Consider the following 25,713-nt stretch of genomic DNA (forward strand, 5'->3'; position numbering starts at 1 on the left):
ATATATATGAGTGATTGCTAGATTTATGAAAGTTAAAAATGAAAGTGTTAAAATCATAATTTTATGCATAGATTATAATCAGTATATGAGAGAATGGTCAGATTGTATAATGGAGTGTTAATGAAACAAACTTAGAAATTATTTTTTTTTAGGGCAACTGCCAAGCCTTTTTCTTATCCTATATTTCATTAATTCTGACACCTTCCATTAATTTATTCAGTAGATTTCGAACTGTTAGGTTTGGGGACTTCCCTGGCGGTCCAGTGGTTAAGATTCCACACTCCCAGTGCAGGGAGTGTGGTTCCGGTCCCTGGTTGGGGAACTAAGAACCCACATGCCGCGTGGCACAACCAAAAAATTTTTTAAAAAATAATTAAATAGAATTGTTCTGTTCCTCTGTGTAGCAGATATAGCAGCATAGCTTCGTGAGAGGCACAGTGTATTATAGTGGAAAGGCTGTGCTTGGGCTCTGGAGACATACCTGGGTTCACATCCCAACTCAGCAATTCAGGGTCCCTGTGACCTCGTGTAATGGGAATAGTGACACAGCCATTCTGAACCTTGTTTTCTCATTTGTAGAAGAAGGCTGCTGTCTACCCGCTATGGTTATGTGACAGCTAGAAATAATTTGTGCAGACTACCTAGTACGGTGCCTTGTGCGTTGTAGAGGCATAATATGTACGAAGCTACTGTTGTTATTTTATTTTTATTCTATAAACATCACTGAGTATCAGAAAATAAATTCCAAAAGGGCAAAAGTGCATTTGTCTTCCAGAAAGCCAAAAATTCTTATAGATTAGGATTTTTTAAGCCTTGGCAGATTAAGTTGAAGGTCCATCCCTAGAATATCTTTGTGCTGTGTTCCCAGGACCCAGCCACTGTCCATTCATTATATAGGATTAATGAACCTAGCTTTTAGCTGTGTGTCTTCTTAAAAATAAATATGAAGTTTTCGGTATAAGAAGTTAGTATCATTCCAGAGTTTAACTGTGTGTTGTCACTTAAAGTCAATCCTTTCATTGTGCTGGGGCAAGAATTTTGATCTGGGGATATTACTTTGGCTTTGGAGGGGGTGGGGGAGATCCACGGGTAAGGAAAGTGGTGGTGAAAAGAGCTCTTGCTGGGTGGGACTTGACTTGCTTAGAAAATGGTGGTCTTCCTTACAGCTGTTTTTTTTTTATCCCTGCTCTTCTTTTTTGTGCTGAATGCTGCTAGAGAGATAATACAATAAAAAAAGCACCTGAGACAGTTACGAGTTATAAAATACACTTAATGGATTTTATTTTAGTTTGAAGTCAGGCTTAATTATCTGTTTTTAAATAACTGAAGTGACTTTGGGATCGTGGTTATGTGGCTTATTTGCTTTATGTTGTATATGAGAAGGCAGGGCTAATACAGTTAACTGATTTGCCCAAGAATGACAGAATTCAGAACCCAGATTTTCTGACTCGTATTTGGGTCTGCTCTTTGCCGTTTAAATTAAGTTGTTACAGGTGAGTTGGCCCATGTGGAAATGGTTCAGTCTGGTCTGTACCCTAATATATGACATAAATGTCCTGTGTCTGCGAAGTCATAGCACGGGCTCCCCCATGTTAAATCGCTGTTTTCTGTCACACTCTAATCCCAGTCTTTTTCACCTTTTCTCCTCCTCAGCAGGGTTTTAATGAGATTCTGTTATACTTAAAAAGTTGAACATTATATTAGCCGTTTAATGGATGATACATGATATTCTCTTCTATAATTAGTTTTCCTGTTTTTAGTTTGAGCAGTTCGAAAAGTGACTACAACTTATAAGCGTGCAGGATGATTACTTTGCTTTGATTAGAATTCCCTGGTGTCTGTGTAGGTGCCATTAAACCCGAGTTAATATAGGCATGATTATGGGGTCATGAATTCCGAGAGGCAGGGGAGTCCTTTAATGAGAAGCCTGTGTGTGTTAGTTTAAGGTCTGAGATTATGTTACTGAAGGCTTTGCTTTGTAAATCTTATGTTTGGATATAGTACAGTATAGTATAAGTTAGTGATTTTCAAATTTTTCTCTTAATCCTTTTCTTCAGACAATTTTACATTGAAATTTGAAGTGTGAAGCAGTTATAGAAGCTGCTGTGGTTCACCTCACTGCCTCATCGGGCCCGAGCACAGTTGAAAACATGGTCCTAAGTTATTCTGAGTCCATTTTGTTCTCGTTGTTCATTTTGTGTTGAGTCTTCTGTGTTGTGGGAACCTGCCTCCTCTGGTTGGATTCTCACGGGCTCTGCTGTGAGATGAGAGGGTCCAGCTGTTGCCAACTCGGGTCTTCTCGTGCGGGGGTGACTGGCTCCCAGTCAGTGTGCCCTTTCTTTCTAAGCTCCCACCTGTAATGTTATCTCGTTTGTCACATACTTGTGATGCTCTGAAGATCTCATACTTCCTATGGACTGAAACTTTGTTTCTGATTACACTCAGTATCAGTATTAGAGTGCTTACTCAACTCAAATAAAAGTTGGTTGCAATTTTATCTCATGATTTTTTTCATTCCCCTTATGTTTTTTGTGTGTCTTGCCTCAGTTTATTCTTTGTAGAAAATGTGTGTGATTCTAGTTTCTGGTATAGATTTGACTTAAAAAAATTAACCTTGAGTCGTTTACTTTTTTCTCTCACAGCACTACAGAATTCTTCTCAAATTATTTTTACTTGGCCAACTAACCAGTACACATTTCAGTCTCCCCACCACCCCATGACTTGTTCTAGGTAATATTTATTAGAAAATAGAGTCTTGGTCTTCACGAGCTAAAGAATGAATATGAATAGCTTAACTCTCTCAGTATCTGTAGTAAAAAATAAAAAGCAATCTGGACCCTGAAGGATAAAGGGCAAAAAGTTATATACATATGTTCATAGCTGTTATTTCCTTTTCTGAGCTTATGGGACCTTGGTGAGTGGTTGGAAAGTTTGGGTAATGGGAGAGCTGGTGGCAAAGGGAATTCTAATTTTGAATGTGTAAAGAATAATGTTTGCTTAATGGTAGAATAATAGGCAAAAACAGCTCAGTGTGTCCTTAGCACATAATTAGATCCTTTCTTGCCTTTTTGAATGAGAAAGAAGGATAGATGTGTGAATGGATGGGCGGATGGGTATACAGTGTCAGATACGGTTTTTCTAATAGAGAACGACTGGGATGTTGACTGGAACCATACAGACATCTGATGTGCAGAACTGCTTCATCTAAAGAAGATGCTGTTGCTACAGTTATAATACAAAGTCTGGAATAGAAATGTAGTGACTTTTCTTCTATCTTAATTTTTGCAAAATCTCCCAGACTCTGGTTATAACTGGCAGTGTAAATTCATTTTCAGCATAGGAAATAGGAGATGATTTAAACAACAAAGTTCTGCTGTAGATAACTTTACTGGGGCTATAGGACAAACCAAGAGTTAAAACTCCTCAAAGTAAGTGAATATCTCACATGCAGTGAGTATGTGCCTGATACATTGTATAGAATGTAAGCTCTTTCATATAGATCAGAATCTATTTTCAGTGTACATGGGAAGAAAGCTCAGTATATAAAGAAACCATGTAGTAATATCTTTTGGTAAAGTGAAGCTCCATTTGGTTTTGAAATATGGGTTTTGATGTTTGGCTCTGTTTTTTTTGTTGTTGTTGTTGTTGTTTTGTAAGAAGAATGGTAGAAAATATACAATACAGCTCCTTTGTGCTTAGGATAAGCAGTGAAATTAGAAAATGTTAGAAATGAATCCCTGAGAGACTTTGTAAAAGAAGATCTTTTAAAAATATACCTTCAGATAATGTTTCTCTCCATATATCTGTAGATGGATAAATGGATAAGCAGGGATAATTAAGAATGTACACAGATGTATAGTGGTTTGGGCTTGAAATTAAAAGAATTTCTTGTCTAACGTTACTATAGTGCACTGGGCTTTAGTTTCTTTTACTGGGCATCTCTGAGGATGTCTGATTAGATACCTGCAGTATTTAAATTGGCTCTTATTTTATGTTAGTCTCCACGGACTTAGTTATGTAAGCCTTAAGTTCTGCTGGGCGACATGGCTGTTGTTAGGAGTCGTGTGTGATCAGTTTAGACCACAGAGAGCACCTGTAGTGTCTGGGTCACCCAGCAAGCTCTCAGTGGGATGGGGGAAGCCAGCATGTAATGGGGCGTGTCCTGGCTTCACTGCACGTTGGTCTTACTTCAGATGTGCAGCTGGCATGTTGAGCACAGTTTCAGTCTCCACTCACCCCTTAGTTACAGCTGTGCCGTGTGTCACGAAGGAGGCAGAAGGCTAGGGTTAGGGGTAAGTCCCTCTGCTTCCGAGGGTGGGAGAGCAGGCAAGGTAGGTAATAACTAAGAAGACAAAGGTCCCTCGCCAGGCAGTTAAGACCAGTTGCTAAAGGAAGTGAAGTTAGTTTGATAAAAGAATAAAGTAAAATTCACTGTGCTGTACACCTGAAACTAACACAACACTGTATGTAAATTAACTGCACTCCAATAAAAAGTTTTTTAAAGAATAAAGTAAATTAATAGATGGTCTAATTTTAGGATTTTAATTCTAGTATTTGAATGTAATCTGTAATCTTGATAAAACTAACTTCTGGCCTGATGGTAAATTTATTTAGGTAAATGAAAATTGAAGTGTGTTGTCACTAGTATGTTCTCAACTGTCATAAATTAGTAGTTTAGCATACTTAGTAATTCCACCCAAAGTTGAAGGCAGTTTAGGTGGGATTGTATATTGATATAATTACATAAAGGACATAGTCTATAATATGGTAGAGTTTCATTTTTAGGGTTATATCATCAGTATGTTTTTCTGTATTCACAATTGTTGACTTAATATTTTAAATTGGTTTTGTTTGTTTTAAGCCAATACAGTCATTTTTTTTTTAAGTTCTGTGGAGTATGCTTTGAGAAAATAAAAATGTCAAAATTCTTGGATCTGTCAGATAATAAGAAAAGTATTTTACTGTATTATTTTTCTTCTAAATAATTAAAGGATGGCTTTCTTCATATATATTTTAGGTTTAAAGCCACACATGTGCTTTGAAATATTGCCTGATACTTAAGGAGCCTGTTTTAAAATTTGGATGTTAGCCTAAGCATATTAGTTGGCTGTTTTAGAATTTGAGTTGAAAATGGTATTTTTAAAGATACAGTAACCATATGTGTAACTCAGTTTATTAGAAAGCAAAACTCAGTTTAATCAAATCAGTTTTAGTTCTGAAGTCTAATAGGCATTGGGGAGTGTCAGTTAATCTAGTGTTATCATACTGCTGTTCCCCTCGCTTTTACAGGTGGTGTTTGATGCATATATAGTGAGCATTTGGAAGACGATATATAGATACATATGATAGCTTCTGCCCTCTCAGAGTTCTGTCTTCAAGTGGCCTTGTCTCTGTCACTCTTACACACATAAGATAGTATAAATTATTTGTTAATCTTAAAGTTGAGATTCTTTATTTTTGTCCTTTTATTTTACAGTTTTTCACATTTAATAGACCTAACATGAATCTTGAAAATTGGGAAGCCTCATCCAGTTCCCTTATTCTGGAAAAATTTAATATGTGAGATGGGATTTGAGAAAGTCTTGATGATTCTGTGTGAATTTGGGGGGGTAAGATTGTGGTTAAATATTGAAGTCATGACGATTACAGTACCGACTAGTCCAAGTCTGTGCTTGAAGTTCTTGTCATCCTCGTCTACAGTCAGTTTTCTTTTCCTCAACAGGAGATGGTTGGCTACTAGTTTTTAAAATTTCAGACGTGTCTTTTCATGGGCAGAAGGTCTCATTCTTAAGCGTTGAGTAAGGAAGATTGTATTAGGACCACTAAAACAAAGGGAGAAGGAATAAACTAGAAAAGGAGGTGGCATGTTGTTGGTGAAATATTCCTGTCATTGAGAACATTCATTTTTTGTGAAGCTCCTTTTCCCCAAGTATTAAACTCTTGAATTGGTGTTACTTTTTTATTTTAGCATCAAAGCCGGACGACTCCTGTCCTACGTTCCGTATCAGCTGTACAGCAAGCAGTCCTCCACGCAGAAAGGTCTCAACTTTAATCCTGTGTGCAAACCCGAGGACCCTGTACCAGGTCCCAGCAGCATCACCAAACAGCTCAACGACAGGGTGTAAGTTTGTCTAGGTTGGGGAGACTACACAGCTGGTTTTTAGCAGTGAGAATGGCCCCTGCTCTGCTGAAGATAGAAACAAATATAAAAACTGGCTATTCGTCTGTATTAATCCTGTTGAAGTACAGGGGTGCATGTCTTACCTAAAAATTATTTTTATAACAGTATCATAAATAAAATGCAAACAAGAAAGCTTTTCCACTCTCATTAGATTCCCATGTTAAACCAGTGGATCTTAAATTATTAGAAGTAAAATGTTCCATGGATTTTCATGGCAGTAATTATTTTTGACACAAATAATTTGCCATAGAATATTGCTTTCTCGAAGACTGAACTAACTACTCCAGCTATAGTTTTGCTGTGTGCTACTGCATAGAAAGGTAATGAAAATGTTAACACTTCTAGGTTATTTTTGAAAAATTCTAAATCAGTAACAATTCTAAATAGGTAAATATTTTATATCAGTTAAAATTTAGTTGATGACCCTCAAGGTTATAGAGTTAGAGGTGAATCTACACTTTATTCCATGTGTCTGATTTTTAAAAATATTTTGACTTAAGCTTTAATTGCAGTAATCCTGGGTAAATTGGCTTCACAGTTAATTGGTGTGTTGCCTTGTGTATCGGGTAGTAGTTCATTATCATGGTTCATTAGCATTAGCCTTCCCCTTATTTATTAAATTGTTTGCTTTGGGAGTTTGGTAATATTTTTTCCAAAAGACCAGGAGTCTAATTAACTTGGGATGATTCAGTGTCACTACCTTCTGTAGTTTTGTTCTCATTTGTTCTTTAACTTATAGGTTCACTTATAAGTGTATTCAGTTGTTTTTCACGTTACCTAAAACATTTAATTTTGTTTTTTAGTACCATCAAGGTGTACAAGTAATATCAGAAAAGCTTCTGAATATACAACTTCGTTTTTTCTTACTTCACTAATAAAAGAAAATACATATGTGTGTGTTGTTTTGAAATTCTTCTTTGTATTGATTTTAGGAAGAATTTACCTATTAGATTTAAATTATTGATCCATTTATGCTGTTGCCTAGTAAATGTATATATCCACTCGTGATATGTTTCTAGTACAGCTACTTTACAAATGTCCGTCTGTCTGGGCTGGAACCACCGTAGTGCAGAAAGAATGGGTATGAGCAGTATGTTTTCTTGCCAGTGTGTGCATTTCTGTTGCCTGTGTTGCTAGTAAAAAACCTTAATATTTATGACATAGAAAACCAGATTTAAGACTTTTCTGACTTCACTTTTGTTGCTTTCTGTGTTCTTTATTTTTGGTATGTTCAGTGCATTTTATAAATTTCTTTGAAATTTCTGTATGTGACTTTTTGCTCCCTTGCTCTCTATCTCAAGGGCCAGACTTTCTCTGACATATATCAAATGAGGTTTTCTTTCCTTCCTCTCTTAATCGTTTCCCGTTAGTCATCTTTTCCTCTTTCACTGGTGGGATCATCTGTGAGGATAGGACCTACTCAGATTTGGCTGTCCGATTCCATGAGATGGTCAGCCAGAGCCAGCCCGGAAATGGGTGGTGCTGTTTCCCATCCAGCTCATGCGTGGTTTTCTGTGCAGTCAGGCTGTCATGACGAATATGCCCAGTTGGTATGAGGGGCAGGAACTTCAGATTAAACCTGGTAATGCCGTGGTAATCTCACCTATGCCTTGGTGCTGCATGTGGCACCCTCATGTGGAGCCTGAACTGTAATTGGACTAATGCTGTGGACTTTTCTAAGTAGAATGAATTACTGCTTTGTAATTCAGATTTTTGTTTTTATTACTTAGGTGACTCTTTTGAATGCAAATGAATCTTGTCTTTATTACAGAGCATTACCAAGCAGACATCTAGAAGAGCCAGGATGTGAATTTAACATAACATTTGTCATAGTTACTGCATTTATAAACCTGTCATCAGGACACTTGGTCCAGATTGCCTTGGACCTACCACCCTGGCATCTAAATAATGCTTTTCTTAGAAATGAAATGCTAATTCCCTTGTCAATAGGGCGAACATCCTCATTTTTCTAGGTATGAATTTTATTGAGTTAACCATACACATTGACCTTTTTTTTACTTTTTATCTACTTGTGCAACAGTTTGACCCTGTTAATGGTCAGTGAATATAGTCTGTCAGTCGTTTCCTGGGGGAAAGTAACGAGCCTCAGGATTGTAGCAGTATTGGATTTAATGTGTTGAACAGTGCCTTACGTAAAACTGAAAGTGAAAATAGGAATAAGAATTCAAATAAGGTTTCTTACCTGTTTTTACGGGAATTACTCATATTGTATTAATTTAGCAAATACTTACTACCTAGTAAATGCCGGACACTGTGCTACAAACTGGGTATTTAAAGCTTACAGATTACAGTTAATTTATAGTGAGAAAAATAATTGAAAACAGTTTCTTGGATTTTTCTTCAGTCTGAAAAAGATCCTATTCTATTTTCTTCTCTGTGTCTGAAATTAAAAAAACCCAAAAACCTGAAAGGCTGTTAATGTGCTAGAATTTTCCTAGTTACCTTGCTCCTTCAGTTTAGCAAAGAATTATCTTTTATTAGAAGAGCAATAATGAAAAAAAATTTGTGGCTTAATCATTCAGATTTGGTGGAGGGAATATTATACACTAACACTATATTAAACACTAAGACAGTGTTTAAATGGAAAATTGTTTTAGCCTGAAAGTCAGACATTATTCATTTAAACAAATTTTTTTTCCTGCCCTAGAAATCACATAATTAAGAAGATTGAGACGGAAAATGAAGTCAGAGTCAATGGAGTGAACAGTTGGAATGAAGAAGATGCAGATAATGACTTGGGTTTTGTGGAGCCGGAGCCCTTCTTCCCAGGAAGGAAACAGAACGGAATTCCACATCCCAGAGATGGCAGTGCCGTTTGTAACGGACACACTCATAGCTCTAACGGTGCCTTAAAGACACAGGACTGCTTGGTGCCCAGGGGCAGCGGTGTTGCCAGCAGGCTGTCCCCCGACCCTGCCCATGAGGAGGAAGCAGCCGAGAGGAGCGGCGGCGGCTTCCGAGACTGTGCTGTGCAACAGTCCCAGCAAAGCACCAGAAGCACAGATGCTCTGCGGAATCCGCACAGAACTAATTCCTTCTCCCTGTCACCTTTGCACAGCAACACTCGAGTCAATGGTGCTTGCCACTCCACTGTTCAGGGGCCTTCAAGCACAAAGAGCACTTCTTCAGTCCCTTCGCCGAGCAAGGCGGCACCCCCTGTGCCACCCAGACCCTGCCGCTTCATCTCGGACTTCTACTCTCGCTCGAGACTGCACCACATTTCCACATGGAAGTGCGAATTGACTGAGTTTGTCAATACCCTGCAGAGACAAAGTAGTGGTATCTTTCCAGGAAGGGAAAAGTTAAAAAAAATGAAAGCAGGCAGGTCTGCATTTGTTGTAACTGACCCAGGTAGATACTTACTAAAATTGTTTTCTTAAGAAACAGTCATGCTTGATCATTTGGTTCTTAATCTGTCACTGGTATTCTGGTCAATACTAAGGTCTTGTAACATGGAAGTCTTTAGGAATAGCAGGTTATGTAAGGAACAGTGAGTATAACAGATGATAGAAAGCTTTCTTACTAAAAATTTTCTACAAAATTAGATTTGAGTGTGGCTAAGTGAACATTTTTAGGTAATTTAAATAGTAATGAGGTTGGGATTCTGAGCATTCATTCTTCCTGTAGACCTTATCAGTTGTTGAAGTTTTGAACTGTAAAATATAACATATTTTATATTCAGTGCTTAAACTCCTGTAAGAATGCATTGGTTTGGTAAGAGTAACTGTTAATTTTTAAAAGCTTGCGTCATAATGATTTATCAATAATTAAATAACTTTGACATAATAGCTATAATTATAGTGGTAAACTTTTAGTGAGATTAAGTATTTTCACATATAAGTAGGTTGGTTAATTGTATTTTGTTTTTTAAATAGTTTTCTTGTCATCAAAAACAAACAAAACCAACAATAACAGGCTGTATTTCTGTGCCTGCCATTATAAATTGGTATCTGGTTTGAGGTTTTAGTTGCTTTTTATGGAAGACATGGGTTCCCCCTGGGGCAGGATCTCAGAGGTTACCTGGTATTACCCTTTAATTTATAGCTGTGGAAACTGAGGTGCAGAGAGAAGCTCAGGGCTCTCTCACAATGTGATAGAACCCTCTCCATGTGGGTTTTTTCTGTTATGTTTTGCTGTGTTTGATGTATTCCAAATGCTTTTTGTTATTTATGAGATATTTCAAAATAATGTTATAGGTATTAGATTTTCCTTTTATCACGCCTTGGCCTTGTTACCTAAAGGTCGTTTAATTTTGAAAGCTTCAAAGAGCTATTATGGATCAGTTCTATGAATGGGAATAAGATGAGAGATTTTTATACTGTATGAAAGCATTCAGTAGGCATTTAGTATATGCATTCTGTATGACTTGAATCTTTAAAACCGTTATTTTGAGTTGTTTACATTATGTGTGTATAATACTTTTATACAGCAGACTTATAATTGTTAAGATTTATTTTATAAATTATTTCTTGAGGGAATATAGAGGGTAGCAAGGAAGTCCCTGGCTTTGGAGTTAGGTAATAACCTGAGTCCACATCCTGGGTCTGCCACTCTTACGATGCAGACGGAGCATGTGAGTTCACCTCTCTGAGTCTCAGTTTCCTGTCGGCACACAAGTGATAGTACAGGAAGATAATAGGAGCAAAGGTCCCGTGCCCTGCACCTAGTGAGAACAAGGTAAACTCTTTCACAATCACAATTTGGTAAATAGAGTTGTCTCAACATTTTGGGGAGTAAATGTAAGTTTTTGGAAGCCTGTTATGAAGATTAACCTCAGTACTGTTATTCATAAATCTAGCAGAGGAAAATTCCTTTATGAGATCATCACTTTTTACAAGTGTGGTGGCTTATGGGGCTCTGAAATTAGACTGCCTGGGATTGAATTCCAGCTCAGCCTCTTACTGGCTGTATGACTCAAGTTATTAATCTGCAAAATGGGGATAATAAGCTTACTTCTCTCATAGTGTTGTTGTGAGAATTTAAATAAATTAATACATGTAAACCTCTTACAACAGTGCCTGACACCTACTTACAGAGCACTCCATAACAGTAGCAGTTTTTACTGTGGTCTTACCAAGGAATGTTGTTGCTGTATAGAATAGTAATCATCTAAAGTAACTTAGGTCTGTGGAACTAAATATATGAAAACATCTTTATACATTTTTATAAACCATTCAGCCCACAGAAATAACTTGGAGATAAGCATTTAGACAGACTTTTAATTAGAGACTTGTTAGAATATAGACTAGGAAAACATGATGTCTTCACCATTGATTTTAAATTCTGTTTGGAAATTAAATTTGTATCTGAATTATTTCTAGAGCCAAAGAAACTGAAATTTGATTTCTCTTGAGGTGACAGAAGTAATCTATTATAGAATCTGTATTTTTTAAAAACTTTATTCTGCTTGTAAGCATTTAAAAATGTAATTTCTAAAATTAACTAGACCTGATTTTTTTTTTTAATATTAAAAACTAGTTTGGGGTTTGAACATTCTGTTTTTCCTTCTAGGAAATATGTCAGTATTGAGTTCACCCAGACATCAGAGCTGTATAATGCATGTTGATATGGATTGCTTCTTTGTATCAGTGGGTATACGAAATAGACCAGATCTCAAAGGTCTGTATTCTTGTTTATGTATTAAGAAAACTGATAATACTGTTATAAACATTTAAGGGGCCACAAAGTATTCTTTAAGAAATATTTATTCTAATTTTCCTTGGCAACATCAATTCCTACTTCCAAATTTTCTGGACTCCATTATCAAGAAAGAGAGGGAAATTAGAAAAGTTTTTTCCTCCCTGTAGAGACCAGGCCTTTAGGGAAGAATATTCCTCTTCAGCTGAACATCTAAGACTAATGTAGATATTGTCCTGCTTTGGGCATTTTCTATATTTTTATATTTATTATTACTTTGTCAATAAATGGAAATTTTATGGTAGCATATGTCTTTGCAACTTGGGTCACTATGCTTTTCTCTTGAATGAATAACTTGATTAACTGTCCTGATGCTAGGGAACATTCCCACTTTTTGGTTGTAGGATAATTTTGTATTATTGAATATTGCTAAAATATGTTGTCATCTGTGCAGTCTTTGTTTTAATGGAAATTTTAGGTATTTCTGACCTAGTCAATACTTTTGAAAATATTTATTCTCGATTTTTGAGTGTTCTGTGCCCAAAAGAGATAGCTATTAGTACTGTCTTCTGAGAGTGAATTTTTCCCTTAAGGAAAGCATAGAAACTGCTGGGGTTAATACTAGGGCTTTATTTTTATCACGGGCAGTTGCTGCTTCAGATCTGATAGGAGTGTTTAGACTGTAAAGAGTTGATTTTAGCCCATGGGTGACTTTTTTTTTTTTTTGCGGTACACGGGCCTCTCACTGCTGTGGCCTCTCCCGTTGTGGAGCACAGGCTCCGGACGCGCAGGCTCAGTGGCCATGGCTCACGGGCCCAGCCGCTCCGCAGCATGTGGGATCTTCCCGGACCCGGGCACAAACCCCTGTCCCCTCCATCGGCAGGCGGACTCTCAACCACCGTGCTACCGGGGAAGCCCCATGAGTGACTTTTTAATGCTTTTTTTTTTTTTTTTGGTCCTCACAACAAATGCATTCAGTGAAATATATGCGTGTGTATATATATACATGGATTATCCATGCTATTGCTTTACAAAGTTAGAGTTATCTTGTAACTTAATACAAACACATATAAGGAAATGATGCATGAAAGATTTTTATAACTAAACCAAAGATTTCGGGACTATATATACTCACCTTTGATTATATAGTAGGTCAGATTGTAATTCCTCTACATATACATTTAATTAGTTTTTTTCTTGCTGTAATAATAAAGATTAGTTTAGATGTTACCTTACTTTTCTGATACCAGAAATATTAAAAATCTAGATACAATTAGTTTTTCTTTCTCTCCCCACCCTGCCAGTCTGAATCTAGGATCTGAGTTGCCTGTTTTCTACTGTAAGAAACCAGACAAAAACCATAGAAAGCTATGATAGTGTTGCTTTTAAGTTGAATAAATGCATCAAAATTGTCATAAATAGTTTACTTTTGGGGGGGTACAGAGAAACTTACAATAGATGACTTTTGCATAGCGACTGATAATCTTCAAATATTTTGGCTCTTTTAGGGATTAATGCCTAAAAAGCTAAAGAGAGATGTCGTATTTCTTAAGTGTTAGTGTTCCTGTACTTAGCTTTTATTCTTTCCTTACAGGAAGGCCGGTGGCTGTCACAAGTAACAGAGGCACTGGGAGGGCACCTCTGCGCCCTGGCGCTAACCCCCAGTTGGAGTGGCAGTGGTACCAGAATAAAATCCTGACAGGCAAAGCAGGGACAGGTAACGAGCCCCCTTTGAAGTCAGAGTGCTCCTGTTGAAGGCTTCTGGATTTTGCTTTGGTATTGTTGTTACAGAAATAAAAGCAGAGCTGAAATAGTTAGCTTTTTCGTTCAAGGGTTTTAAGGGTGTCAGTGACATCTTAAAGCAAAATCCGAATGCAGTACAAATGAGTGGTTTATAGTTATGCTTTGTTGAATTGGATAACGATACTTTCCTGGGAAAGAGAGTGAAGAATGTTTTAAAAGGTGTGATTAATTTGCTTTGTATAAATTTAGATTGGGGATGAAAATCATGGACATGGTTCTGTGGAAGCCTCTCCACTTGAAAGTTAATTACTTGTTTGGTCACAGATCCCAGTAAGGGCACTAAAGTTTGTGTTGCTGAAGATGTGTATGAGCCAGTGGAGTGAGAAATAGTAAGGCTTTAATTTACTGGAATAAGATAAATGCCAGCAGTCATTCCCCATATCTTTGTTGAACCTATTTCATATGAGAAACTTTTTTCTTGCCTCTCTGGCTCTTACATTTTGGCTGTTAATAAACAAAAAGCATAAATTATGCTAATCACAGGACTGTTAAGATTTTCATGTTTCTCCCCACCCACCCCCCCCCATTAAATTCCCTGAGAAATATTTGCTTAGAAGTGAAATTATTTGGCATTGATCAGTTTCCTCGTGGACGTTTGGAAAGCCAAAATCTTTTAAAATTAGTTTTTCAAAAAAATGTTAATCAGGAAATAGAAATTAGATATGCAGTAGAATGGAAGGCATGCAGTTAAATTTCGTCCCAATTATTTCAGGTCTCTAGTTTTCAGTTATAAAACTTTGGGCTTATTTTAGAAATGCTCTTAATGAAATGAAACGAAAGGACAGCCAGTGGACATCTGAGGACCTTTTTGGGCTTACATTCCTCTTGCCGGTTGTGGTCATCTGTTTACGTGCTGTAGGTACAAAGGGAAATAATTATAGATACATCTTGATGCTTCGTGTGTACCTGTATTCTGCAGATTTCCTATAAAGCTTTTCCTGGTCATTAAAGTTTTTTTTTTTTTTTTTTTTTGCGGTACGCGGGCCTCTCACTGTTGTGGCCTCTCCCGTTGCGGAGCACAGGCTCCGGACGCGCAGGCTCAGCGGCCACGGCTCACGGGCCCAGCCGCTCCGCGGCGTGTGGAATCTTCTCGGACCGGGGCACGAACCCGTGTCCCCTGCATCGGCAGGCGGACTCTCAACCACTGCGCCACCAGGGAAGCCTGGTCATTAAAGCTTCTAACTAAGAGAATTTTTAGGATTCTAGCGTTTTGTGTGAAGTGAGTCGATGTTGAGGTTAGGAAATACTGAGCTTGTTGAGATTTAGTTATATTATGGTATTTGACAATATGGGTAGTTTCTTAAGTATTAGTAGTTTGGTTTTGTGGTAGGTTGGTTTTTCTTTCTGTCTTTTCTGTGTGGTATTATTTTAAAGATGAAATCTAAAATTCTGGAAAACAAATAAGTAGCTTAGGGGAATGCACAATACTTGTCACGCATTGGGCACTCAGTAAAATATTGAATGAACATTAAAGAGAGGAGAATAACACCCTGTGTATACTGTTGATAGCATCTCTCGTTACTCGGTGCTCAGAGCTCCTCCCATGGGTAGAATCTTGTGTTTGCATACGTGTCCTTACTTTACAGTTCACATCTACACATTCCTTAGAGCGGCAGAGAGCTGGTCCTCTTACGTCTTTCCTCGCATCACAAATGATCTGACCATAAACAGTTTATAAACAGATTTCTGGCATTGGTTACTTAATTGTGTTCATCACTGTAGCCTCTGGGTTTTCATAGCATTGTAATGACCTTTTATAACTCACATTCCCTCTGCCTGTAAGTGTGAGTGGTAAACCAGAAGGTAAACAGTAGAAGTATTGAAATTTCACTTGCCGTTGAAAACTGTCAAAAATAGATTTTCCTGTCACTAGGAAAAGTGAATATGATACTTTGTATTTTATACTCTCTCTTTAACTTGATATCATTCACTTTTAGGTATGTCCTAAGCCTTTTGACCCATTAGGACCTTACCAAAATATTTGCTACATATAACACGAATAGATTGTCCTTTATTACAAAGTTCGGTTGCAGCTAGGCTTATACTTGGAACTTGTTTTTTCCATGCTTTTGTTCCTCTTTCCTTGTTATTCTCTGATGTTTCTCTCTCTGGCTCCTGTTATTAGATATGACACCAAATTTTAAGATATTGAGGATCATTTAGGAATTAGAAGCTTTGCCTCTGTGCGGTAGCTTTCTAAAAAAATTCAATTCTAATGTTTTGGCTTGTACGTCTAGGCAAAGTATTAGAAAAATTGCATCTTTAGCCCTTTATCGCAACTTAGTTTCTTACTTGTCACATTCAGAGACTCTTTGTCTAATCAGACCCGTGTAACCAGGGCTCTCCATCCCTGGCTTCTTTGGCAGCTGCTTCCTGAGTGGTACTTAGCAGCGAGCCTTCTCATTGACGATCTTGAATTTGGAATCCGTTTATACTCCGAATTTCATGGTTGGGGCCTTTTCTCCCTTCCTGAATTCCAGAATGCAGACGTCTCCTATCCCTTCAACAACTTCAGTGTTCATTCTAAAGAACAACAGTTTTTAAAATCGTGTTAGTCATAGATTTATTCTCAGCGATTTCTTTTTCACAGACTTGGGTCCTGGCCTCTGATTTCACCAACCGTTCCTCCACATTCTCCATGTGCCCGTCTAGTTTGTCGAGTTTTGATGAGCAGTTCTCTACTTTGCCCTCCAGTGAGGACAGTGTGTCCCTGCATTTCCCTGAATCTCCCATGAAGCAACTCACTCCGCTCGTGGAGGGACCACGCACCCTGCCGCGCTGTGGACCAGGTCAGCCCACCCAGAGGAGAGAACGCGAGGTGCCACCCCAGGCAGGGCGTTGGGAGCAGGGACCACAGACACTGTTCTCGCCACAAGCATGACTTTTCCGTGATTTTCAAAACAAGTTCTTAGGTTGTTTAGCCCTTCGAATATAAGTCACGTAACTCCCCAGCTCTTAAAGGCGTAACTCACGGGTGCACCTTTGAAAGGCAGCTGGTTGTGGCTGTTCAGGCTTCAGCTCTTCTTTTTTGGTTTAGTAGCAGCCCCTGTTGAACTGTGATACTGATAGCCCCCAAATTCTTACAGATTTTCAGCTTAGAATAATGGACTGTTAAAGCTGAAATTTAGCCTTCCAAAACCCTTCAGAACACTGGGCTGTCTGCTCTGTGTTCTGTCTTAATTTGCCCTAGGACAGCGTCTGTTAGTCACAATGTATCAGAAATCATGGCTCAGATTGTACACTCTGCTGATTTTATTTTGGATGCAAGTGGAATTTGACCCCATTAATATGCCAATCCTCGGAGTTTGATATGCACTTAATACTTCGTTTGTATGGGTGCCAGAATCCAGAATTGCTTGTGTGGGTTTCATAGTTGGGTGAAAGATGATGATTACTTAGGTCAAACCAGGAAGAGGTGTTACAGCTTGTAAGGCCAGACACTCTGCCGTGTTTACCTGCTGGTGCTTTACTTGGCTGATGTTTTGTGGAACATTATGTCTCTGAAATAAATAGATAAATACTGGGTTTGTTAGTTACGTGTTGTTACACTGCACTCAAAATAGATTTGTCTAGAATTAGCTGAAGTGCTGTCTTAGTCTTATTTTACTGATTGTTTGTGCAGAATAGTAGAACTGTGACTGAGAATAGATGTTTTTAAAGCATATTATTCTTGGAACTCAGTAGTATCCCAAGAGACGTAACTGAAGTTGTGTTTTAATCTTTTTCTCACTTGCCAGTGATGTTACGTGTTGTGCAGTCAGTAGGCTTTCTAGACTGAGTGCCTTAATATTCTTGCGTGAATCTGTAAATTTGGTTTGCATATTAATACTTATTTGTGAGCTCTACTCTTTAGGCTAGAGTTGTAGTCTGTAAAGCAATTGATACTCTCATCTCACGTGAATGTTTTTAATTGCACGTGCATTGTTAAGCCAAAAGTAGAATTTCCTGAAAGGGGGGATAATATTGTGAAGCTCTTTTACCTGATGTGTGTTCAAAAGAAAAAGCTTAGATTTAGGATGGAACTTCTTATGGTATATGACCTTTTAAATTATTTTTTGATCAAATGACTTGTAGGCATTTGATGTTTGTTGAAAATGTTGTTGATTAGCTTTAAGTTTTGCAGATAGTTTTGAAGAAACAGCAAGAACATTCAGAGCAATTTACTGTATTTCCCACTAACTGTTTCCCATTGCAGAGAGCTGAGTCACCCTTCTGAGGCTCTAGGAGGGGGTTCATCTTCCTGATCACTTTTCATCCTTGTCCATCTCAACAGCCTTAAAGGGATATATTATACTTATCTTTTGGTATATGTTTTTTAAAACTATTGTTAAAACAGAACTCTTTCAATTTATTATAAGTTTATGTCTGACTGCTGGTGAAGAATATACTGGAAGCAAACCATTTTAGTTATAGATTTTCTTTTATTAAATAAGGGGATAAATGTCAGTGGAGATAACTATATTTGGAATTTATTGAACATTTATATATGAAAGGACAGGTAAACAAATTTCTTGAATGTAAGTTAAGGAAAATCAGTTTTTAACACACAATCATTAAATTTTATTTTTAAAGCAGAAATACCAGATTCATCAACGTGGGAGAATCAAGATTCCGCACAAACAAATGGAATTGATTCTGTTTTGTCAAAGGCTGAAATCGCATCTTGTAGTTATGAAGCCAGGTATGTAGAAATTAAGGGTGTTGTAATACTTAATGAATAACTAATTTACTTAATCATTTTTATATAATCTTTTGAAGCGGATTTAGACATGCTGGTCAAGCCTATGACTTAAATGTTAGAAACATGTTATGGAAAGAAATCTTTCTAGCCTTAATCCCTTCAGTTTCCTTTTCTTTCCCTTCACAAATGCTAGATAACTTTAAATAAATACCTTAGTGTCCTGATGAACCAGTGGGTCCTATGGTGGAAACCAAAAGAAGCTGGACATTGTTGTTTTTAAACCATTGTCTCTTGAAGTATAGAATTAAAGAATTAGATATTTTTGAATAGTAGAGGGCCTTAATGTCATCTACTCTGATCGTTCCCTTTTGGCACCAGGTAAAATCCCTTGTTATTTAAACCTCCTACTAGTATTTTTTTTTAAGTTATGTTAAAACTTGATTGCCTGTTAAGTTATAACTAAGCAGTTCCATAATGGCGCGGCTAATCACCTCCTCACTTAAAGTTGCAGTGTTGCCAGCCTGTTAGCACTAATCCTAATTACAACCAGCTGTTTCAGTGCTAGAAGAAACAGACACGTATATCATATGTTCCTCATACTTTAAAAAAATTAATCGTTTTTAAAAATCAGCTATTATAGTTGTAAAACTGGAGTAATAAAGAAGTGATTAATTTAAAAGAGTATTCTTTATTTTTTCTTTCTGTATAACTGAACACAAACATTTTTACCTTTATAACACAGCAAGCGTTTATTTACACATTGTTGGCAAGTGTTAAAGTATTTACTAATTATAGAAACAGAGTCAAGTCACATCAGCTACATTTTTCAGCCTTTTTTTTTTTAGATAGTGTCTTTATGGCTTAGTCATTCATACTTTAAAAAAATTGAGATATAATTGACATGTAACATTAACCGCATACAGTGATTTGATATGTATAACATTTTTCCATCTTGATTTAAAGTTGGGGTTATTCAAGCAAGTTCAGTCTGAACAAAAAGTATCTCAACGCAACACCTAACCAGAGTAGTTTGCTTAAATCTTGCCAATTATTTTATAAAAAGGATATTTAAGAAAAAAGGATTATATTCAAACATGCATAATTATAAAAAATTTTTAATATAAACTTATTTATTTATTTTGGCTGTGTTGGGTCTTTGTTGCTGTGTGCAGGCTTTCCCTAGTTGTGGTGAGCGGGGGCTACTCTTCGTTGTGGTGCACAGGCTTCCCATTGCGGTGGCTTCTCTTGTTGCAGAGCACAGGCTCTAGGCGCGTGGGCTTCAGTAGTTGTGGCGCACGGGCTCAGTAGTTGTGGCTCACGGGCTCTGGAGCACAGGCTCAGTAGTTGTGGCGCACGGGCTCAGTTGCTCCGCGGCATGTGGGATCTTCCCGGACCAGGCCTCGAACTCTTGTCCCCTGCATTGGCAGGCGGGTTCTTAACCACAGCGCCACCAGGGAAGCCCGTAAAATATTTTAAATTATTTTCTGTTTATGACTTGTCAGACTTTTACTCCTGAACTGACTTTGCCTTTCTCATTGACAGAATTATGTTTTAATCTTTTTCATTGTTAGTTGATAATGTAGCCAATGAATTGAACCTTACTTTAATGAAAATGATATGTCATATCTAAATACATTTTGCATTATTATATTTTTATTAGCACAGGAAGTTTAGAGCTGATTTTACGCTGTGCTCAGTAGGCTAGTCTTTTCCCCCTGCTGAGTTACAGGCAACGTGCTTATGATGACTGGGCATCGTGTCCCGTATCTGGAGGGTGTGATGAAACCACAGAAACACATGCTCAGTCTTTGGATTTTGCTGTTGGTGAAGCGGAAGCACCGCCTTTCTGTACTGCCTCTGCAGGATCTCCCTTCTCTCCCGGCAGCCCGGGTTGGACGCTGGCTGGAGAGTGAGCACCGAGGCCACCTCAAAGTTAGAAGCACCGCCAGCTCCTGGCGGCTTTCGGGTCCAGTAGCCACAGATAAGTCTGGGCTCCGGGCCTCTGTTGGTGTTTGGATGGTGCCTTTGTATTGTACCACAGATGGCGATTGTCAAGCTGAATGTGTTAACAGAATAATTGGGGTGACGATGTATGAGGGCCAAATGCTGTGTAGCAAGCCATTTGAGTGTCGCTTAGAGGGCAAATGTTTATTTTAAGGAGATGCAGAAAGTGATGAATTTGTTTTAGTTGGCGAAGAAAAACATGAAACCCACAGCAATGGGGTTTTTGTCCTTTAATTGTAATTTTTCATTTTCTAGAAGGCTATTCCTAATGAAGGTCTCTTGAATACCCCCCTTTTTTTGGTGGCTATCTAATAGTTATATTTTCCTTAAGCGAGAAGGTATTTTTTTAAATAAGAATATTCACAGTTGGATCAGAGAAATGTTTCTGGGCTTGGCGTGGGGACTGTATTGTGGGTGCAGTCATCCCAGCTTTAGGCACTGGTGAGTTTTCAGTAGACGTAGACTTTATAATAACGGGGTCAGCAAAGGATGGAACGTGAACATGAGACGGTAGAAGGCATAGGAAGGTAGAATGTCTATATATAGGTCAGAAGATGTATGCATACTACCATAGAGAACTAGCTTTATACATAGTTAGTTAGAAGGTGAATAATGTAGACGGATAGGTAATGATATACAGATATCCTAGAATCATAAATTTTTAAGAGCAAATCATTTCTAAACCTCTGTTTTCACTGCTTTTGTAAGGACACTTTACAGTCCTTAATTAGTGGTATGGATGTCCTTCAGTATATTGAATTGACAGTGACAGTGCTTTACTGGTTACTTTTTAAAAATATTGTCTAATGCAACACCAAATACCGTTGTCTGAGCATATAGCACGTGGAAGAAGGAGTGTGCTGCCTTCACTTTAAACCTGGGACTAAACTGTTTCTGCAGCTTATGAAGTACTGGTCGTCTTTGCTGCCTGGGACTTTATTTGAGAGGAATAAATGTCACTGTAGTGAAGTTATTTCAAGCTGTTTTGTAATTGTCTTTACTCATTTATCTTTTTATTCTATTTTATTTATCTTATTTTATTTTATTTTATTTTTTTGGCTGTGCCACATGGCTTGTGGGATCTTAGTTCCCCAACCAGGGATTGAACCCGGGCCCTTGGCAGTGAGAGTGATGAGTCCTAACCACTGGACCGCCAGGGAATTCCTGCTCATTTATTTTGTATGAAACAAGTCTAATTTCCCAACCACCAACTCAAGGTCTTTTGCTTCCCTTAGTTATGGGAAGCCTCTGAGGTTTACCCTTTTTTTGTTCATAACTTCCTTACAGTGTCTAGTGATCCCTAAACATTTCTCTGTGAGATGTAGGTATGCATGAGTACATAAGTTGATGTATTACATTTTTCTAAGTAATATGTCCCTGAAACTTTTTGTGTAAGTGAAAAATTAGAAAATGAATTTATTGTAAATATAAGAGTATTGTGCTTACAGGAATTATGTAAGATGTTCCTTTAAAAATGAATAATTACCTTTAATTTGTAAGTTTAGCTTTTTTACATGCTGAACCTATGTATCTAGCATTACTGGAATGTGTCAGCGTGTTTATGCAGTTCTCTGCAGGCTAGTGAACTCCTTTGCACACACTTCCCTGCCTTATGGACCAGGCCCGTCACCTTGAATCCGTCCTCTCCTAGGCCAGTGCACGTCCTCCTCACGGATGTCGTGGGAGGCGCTTTATTCACATAGTGCCCGAGACATAAATTTTTGTTAAATGAAGGAAAGCATTGTTTTCTTCACCATGATTTGTTAATCGTCTCTTCCTTTACTGTCATTTTTCCTTCTTATTAGATATGTCCGATCTACTCTGGGCTTTGCAGTCTGATGATCTATTTTGGGGTTGTTTTTTTTTTGTGGTACGCGGGCCTCTCACCGCTGTGGCCTCTCCCGTTGCGGAGCACAGGCTCCGGATGCGCAGGCTCGGCGGCCATGGCTCACGGGCCCAGCCGCTCCGCGGCACGTGGTATCTTCCTGGGGTTCACGCCCCCTGCATCGGCAGGCGGACTCTCAACCACTGCACCACCAGGGAAGCCCTATTGTTTTTATATACATTAAAAATGCATGTCATTTTGCATTTCTTTCATCTGAATGGCTTGGCGGAGTCTTTTCTTCTTGGCTCTCACTGGTGGTCTGGGATGGGCAGGCGCCACAGGCCTCTGTGCCACAGGGCACACCTCCGTACTAAGTGAGCACTGAGTAAATATTTATTGGGTAGATGTATAAAGTAACCATTTGATGTGTTTACATCTATGAGTATGTAATCTGGGGAAACATTGCTTATTATTATCTGCTTGTGTTTTAACTGTAAGATTTTTTTTCGATTCATTGCGTAGTACTAACATGGAATTGTACTCATAATTCCATAATTATAGTTTTGTGCTGAATGCTCCAAATTACCACAGGTAAGTGGGGTGTGGAGACACGCAAACGATTTGAAATTTACCATTTTCAATTAGGTCCCTCAAAGTTCTGGAACCCTGGCCCCTGCCCAGAGTGATGTCCCACCATGTCCAATGCTGTTGGCATCTCAGCCACTGTGGAGCCACCGCAGGAGCTTGGAATTGGTCAATTGGGAATTGGGTGGTAATAGGATGAGTACACTCTGTCTGTCTGTCGCATAGCGCTGTTTTGTGTGGTTCTGCTGTTTATATTCTTTGTCCTTGGGGGATTGAGCCCTGGCCGAGCCGGGCCACGTGTGAGGGGAAGCAGACCGTTTTGACAGCACGCTCCTGCTCTGCGGTGGTTGTGGTATCACCGGCGTGTGGTATGCTGGCATCTCTGCACAGGCGCCAGAGGTCTGAGTCTCAGGAGACGTCTTCACAGAGGCAGGAGCCAGACCTGGCCTTTGAATAATGTACTTGGGCACATCTGCACATGTCACTTACACGCATCAGACAATCGTGTCAGTTTCCTTTTGGGGGGGAAAACAAACCTGTAAGTTGTCTTAATGCCTGTTTTTTACCCCTCATGAGAATGGAGTTAAATGAAAATTGTGTATCAGTGGCTTGGGGAGATACTATCAGTATTTGGTACTTGATTTGGCATTAAAAAATTCCTAGTCTAACCTCCACTGTATTTTGTTCTTTCTCTAGACAAGTTGGCATTAGGAATGGAATGTTCTTCGGGCAAGCGAAACAACTTTGTCCCAATCTTCAGGCTGTCCCCTATGATTTTCACGCATATAAGGAAGTTGCACGAACGATGTATGAGACACTGGCCAGGTACATTGTGTGCTGCGCTCACTCTCCTGTCTGTTCCTTTACTGCTTTTACCTAATGTTGAAGAGAGTACAGTTTCCCCAGGCCTGTCAGGGTCACTTTTGCTGGACACTCCTCTCTTCCGGGCACCCGCTCCTCTGCCTTCTGGTGTCACGGCCCCCTCTCCTTCCCACGAGCACCTCCAGGAACATGGCTCAGGCCTCAGGGATGTGTTTGCACGGCTGGGATTGTTCAGCCGCTCCCTGGTGGTGATGTCAATCTGATTCTGTGCCTGCGTGACTTCTCGTCAGCGGTTCCAGGTCTCCCTCTGTGGAACCAGACAGCTGAAGGATTGGAGTTTTTAACCCGGTTATTCTCTTTTATTACATTTGAATTATGGTTTTGTTTAAAATGAGAACTCTTCGTTAACAAGTACAGACTTTGTCAAACCCTGTGTCCTCTAAAATCATTAGGGATGCCAAAAGTTAGATTTTATAAAAGGTTCTGTCAGTACAGTTGGCGCTTGTACAACTTGGGGTGGTGAGGTGCCGTCCTCCCTGCGGTGGAGGGCCACGTGTCGCCGCAGCTGCCCTCTGTGCCCGTGGCCCCTCCGCGTCCGTGATCGCGTAGCGCTCCAGTGTTTACTGCTGACAAAATCCAGGTACACCTGGTCCCATGCAGTCCAAACCAGTGTTGTGCAAGGGTCAGCTGTAGTTTCAAGGTGGGTGATTAGTTGGCTTGAGAAAAAGAGATTAATTTTTAGAATGTTTACAGTGTAGGTATATTGAATGTTAATTCAAAACTCAAAATTTTAGATACGTATATGTCGGGCCCTGTATACTCTACAGCTGGAGTTGGCACATTTTCTCCATAAAAGGCCGGATAAGGTCGTTATCCCAGCTGCTCAACCCTGCTGTGGACGGTGGTAGCGGTCACAGACGAGGTGCGGGTTCGGCTCTGCTCCCTTCACTCTTTATTCACCAAAACAGGTCTCTAGACAGCAGACCAGGCTCTGCCAACCCTGGCAGAGCTCATCAGGCTCATCAGACCAGGCTCATCAACCCTGTGTTGATGTTCTAGCCTCTATGTTCACTTCTTCCTCTCCTTCCTTACGCGTTATTTTGAACACCTGTTTATGGAGTATCTACCAAGTGCACACCACTGTTGATGCTGCCAAGCCTGTGAGAGTGGAGTCAGATCCAGGCTCTGCCTTTTAGCAGGAGAGAGGAACATAGAGGGGCAGGTGAAGTTATCTGGCATCAGTGTGTGGACTTAGGGCTGAATGATAAGCCACTTACAATCACAGGTGTCCTGAAGACCCCAGTGTGGGAATGTCAGTGTTACCAGGTGGAGAGAGTGCTTTTCAAGTCCTGTCCCAAAGCTGCGGTCAGTAGCAGCACCGCGTGTGGGCTGGCAGCGGGTGGCTGAGCTGGGTGCTGTGTGTTCTGGTTACAGAGGCCCTGGAGCGGGCAGCCAGCCTGCACCTCAGATCGGGGGGTTTGGTAGACGCTGTCATATAATTTTAGTGGGTGGAGACATTGTTAGTGGCACGTGGCTGTTCTTTGGGGGAAGAAAATTCCTTGTTCTCCTTCCACCTTTGGAAATCCTGCCTCTGCTTCATATCCTCCACGCCCCAGGGCGGCTTTCGTATCAGGAGTACCCTCTGCTCTCGGCAGATTTCTCTCTGGAGTTAAGCCCGACAAAACACTCGTCTCTTAAATGATTGTTGACGGTCATTAATCTGATTCGTAACCTACAGTGAGGTGTAGTGAGAGGCAAGGCCTGGCCCTCCTGGTGCTTTAGCAGGTGGGTTATTGAAGATCCATCTCTGGGCCTGAGGCCTCTGCTGGCCTTGTGGTCCACATATTTAATTAGCATCAGAGCCACATGGTGATTCTTCTCTTCCTTTTCCTCTTCTATGGAGAATTGAAACAGTCCTTTGTGTGAGTAGATCATGACCAAACAACAACAGCAGTCAAAACCCGAAGTATTTCCACGTGCAGGGAGTGTTGCTGGTGTCCTTCTGGACAGGCATATGGGTGATTGGCCATCATATCCTACTGCAGCCTGGGCGTTTTTGTTTAGGAGACTGTCAATTGCTCGTTTGATTTGTGTGATTTTTCTGTTCCTCAAGGTTTCTGGTAAATCGTGTTGGAACATTTTTGAAATTAAATG

At 39.3% G+C, this 25,713-nt stretch overlaps 1 protein-coding gene across 10 annotated transcripts in view; it reads left to right on the top strand.

Annotated features, from left to right (window-relative positions):
• REV1 (REV1 DNA directed polymerase) overlaps positions 1-25,713 on the top strand; it is an 83,105-nt gene that overhangs the window by 37,104 nt on the left and 20,288 nt on the right. For 3 of the 10 annotated variants that reach the window (XM_067007093.1, XM_067007096.1, XM_067007097.1), the window contains 6 exons: positions 5,969-6,121; positions 8,850-9,553; positions 11,714-11,821; positions 13,434-13,556; positions 18,215-18,323; positions 23,434-23,562. In XM_067007093.1, coding sequence (XP_066863194.1) covers positions 5,969-6,121; positions 8,850-9,553; positions 11,714-11,821; positions 13,434-13,556; positions 18,215-18,323; positions 23,434-23,562 — 1,326 coding nt within the window. Of the gene's footprint in view, positions 1-5,968; positions 6,122-8,849; positions 9,554-11,713; positions 11,822-13,433; positions 13,557-16,257; positions 16,432-18,210; positions 18,324-22,833; positions 22,925-23,433; positions 23,563-25,713 lie in introns of those variants that run through there. The other 7 variants (XM_067007094.1, XM_067007095.1, XM_059079759.2 and 4 more) reach the window with 7 other exon arrangements.

The sequence above is a fragment of the Kogia breviceps genome, chromosome 11, assembly GCF_026419965.1.
Source record: "Kogia breviceps isolate mKogBre1 chromosome 11, mKogBre1 haplotype 1, whole genome shotgun sequence".
Lineage (NCBI taxonomy): Eukaryota > Metazoa > Chordata > Mammalia > Artiodactyla > Physeteridae > Kogia > Kogia breviceps.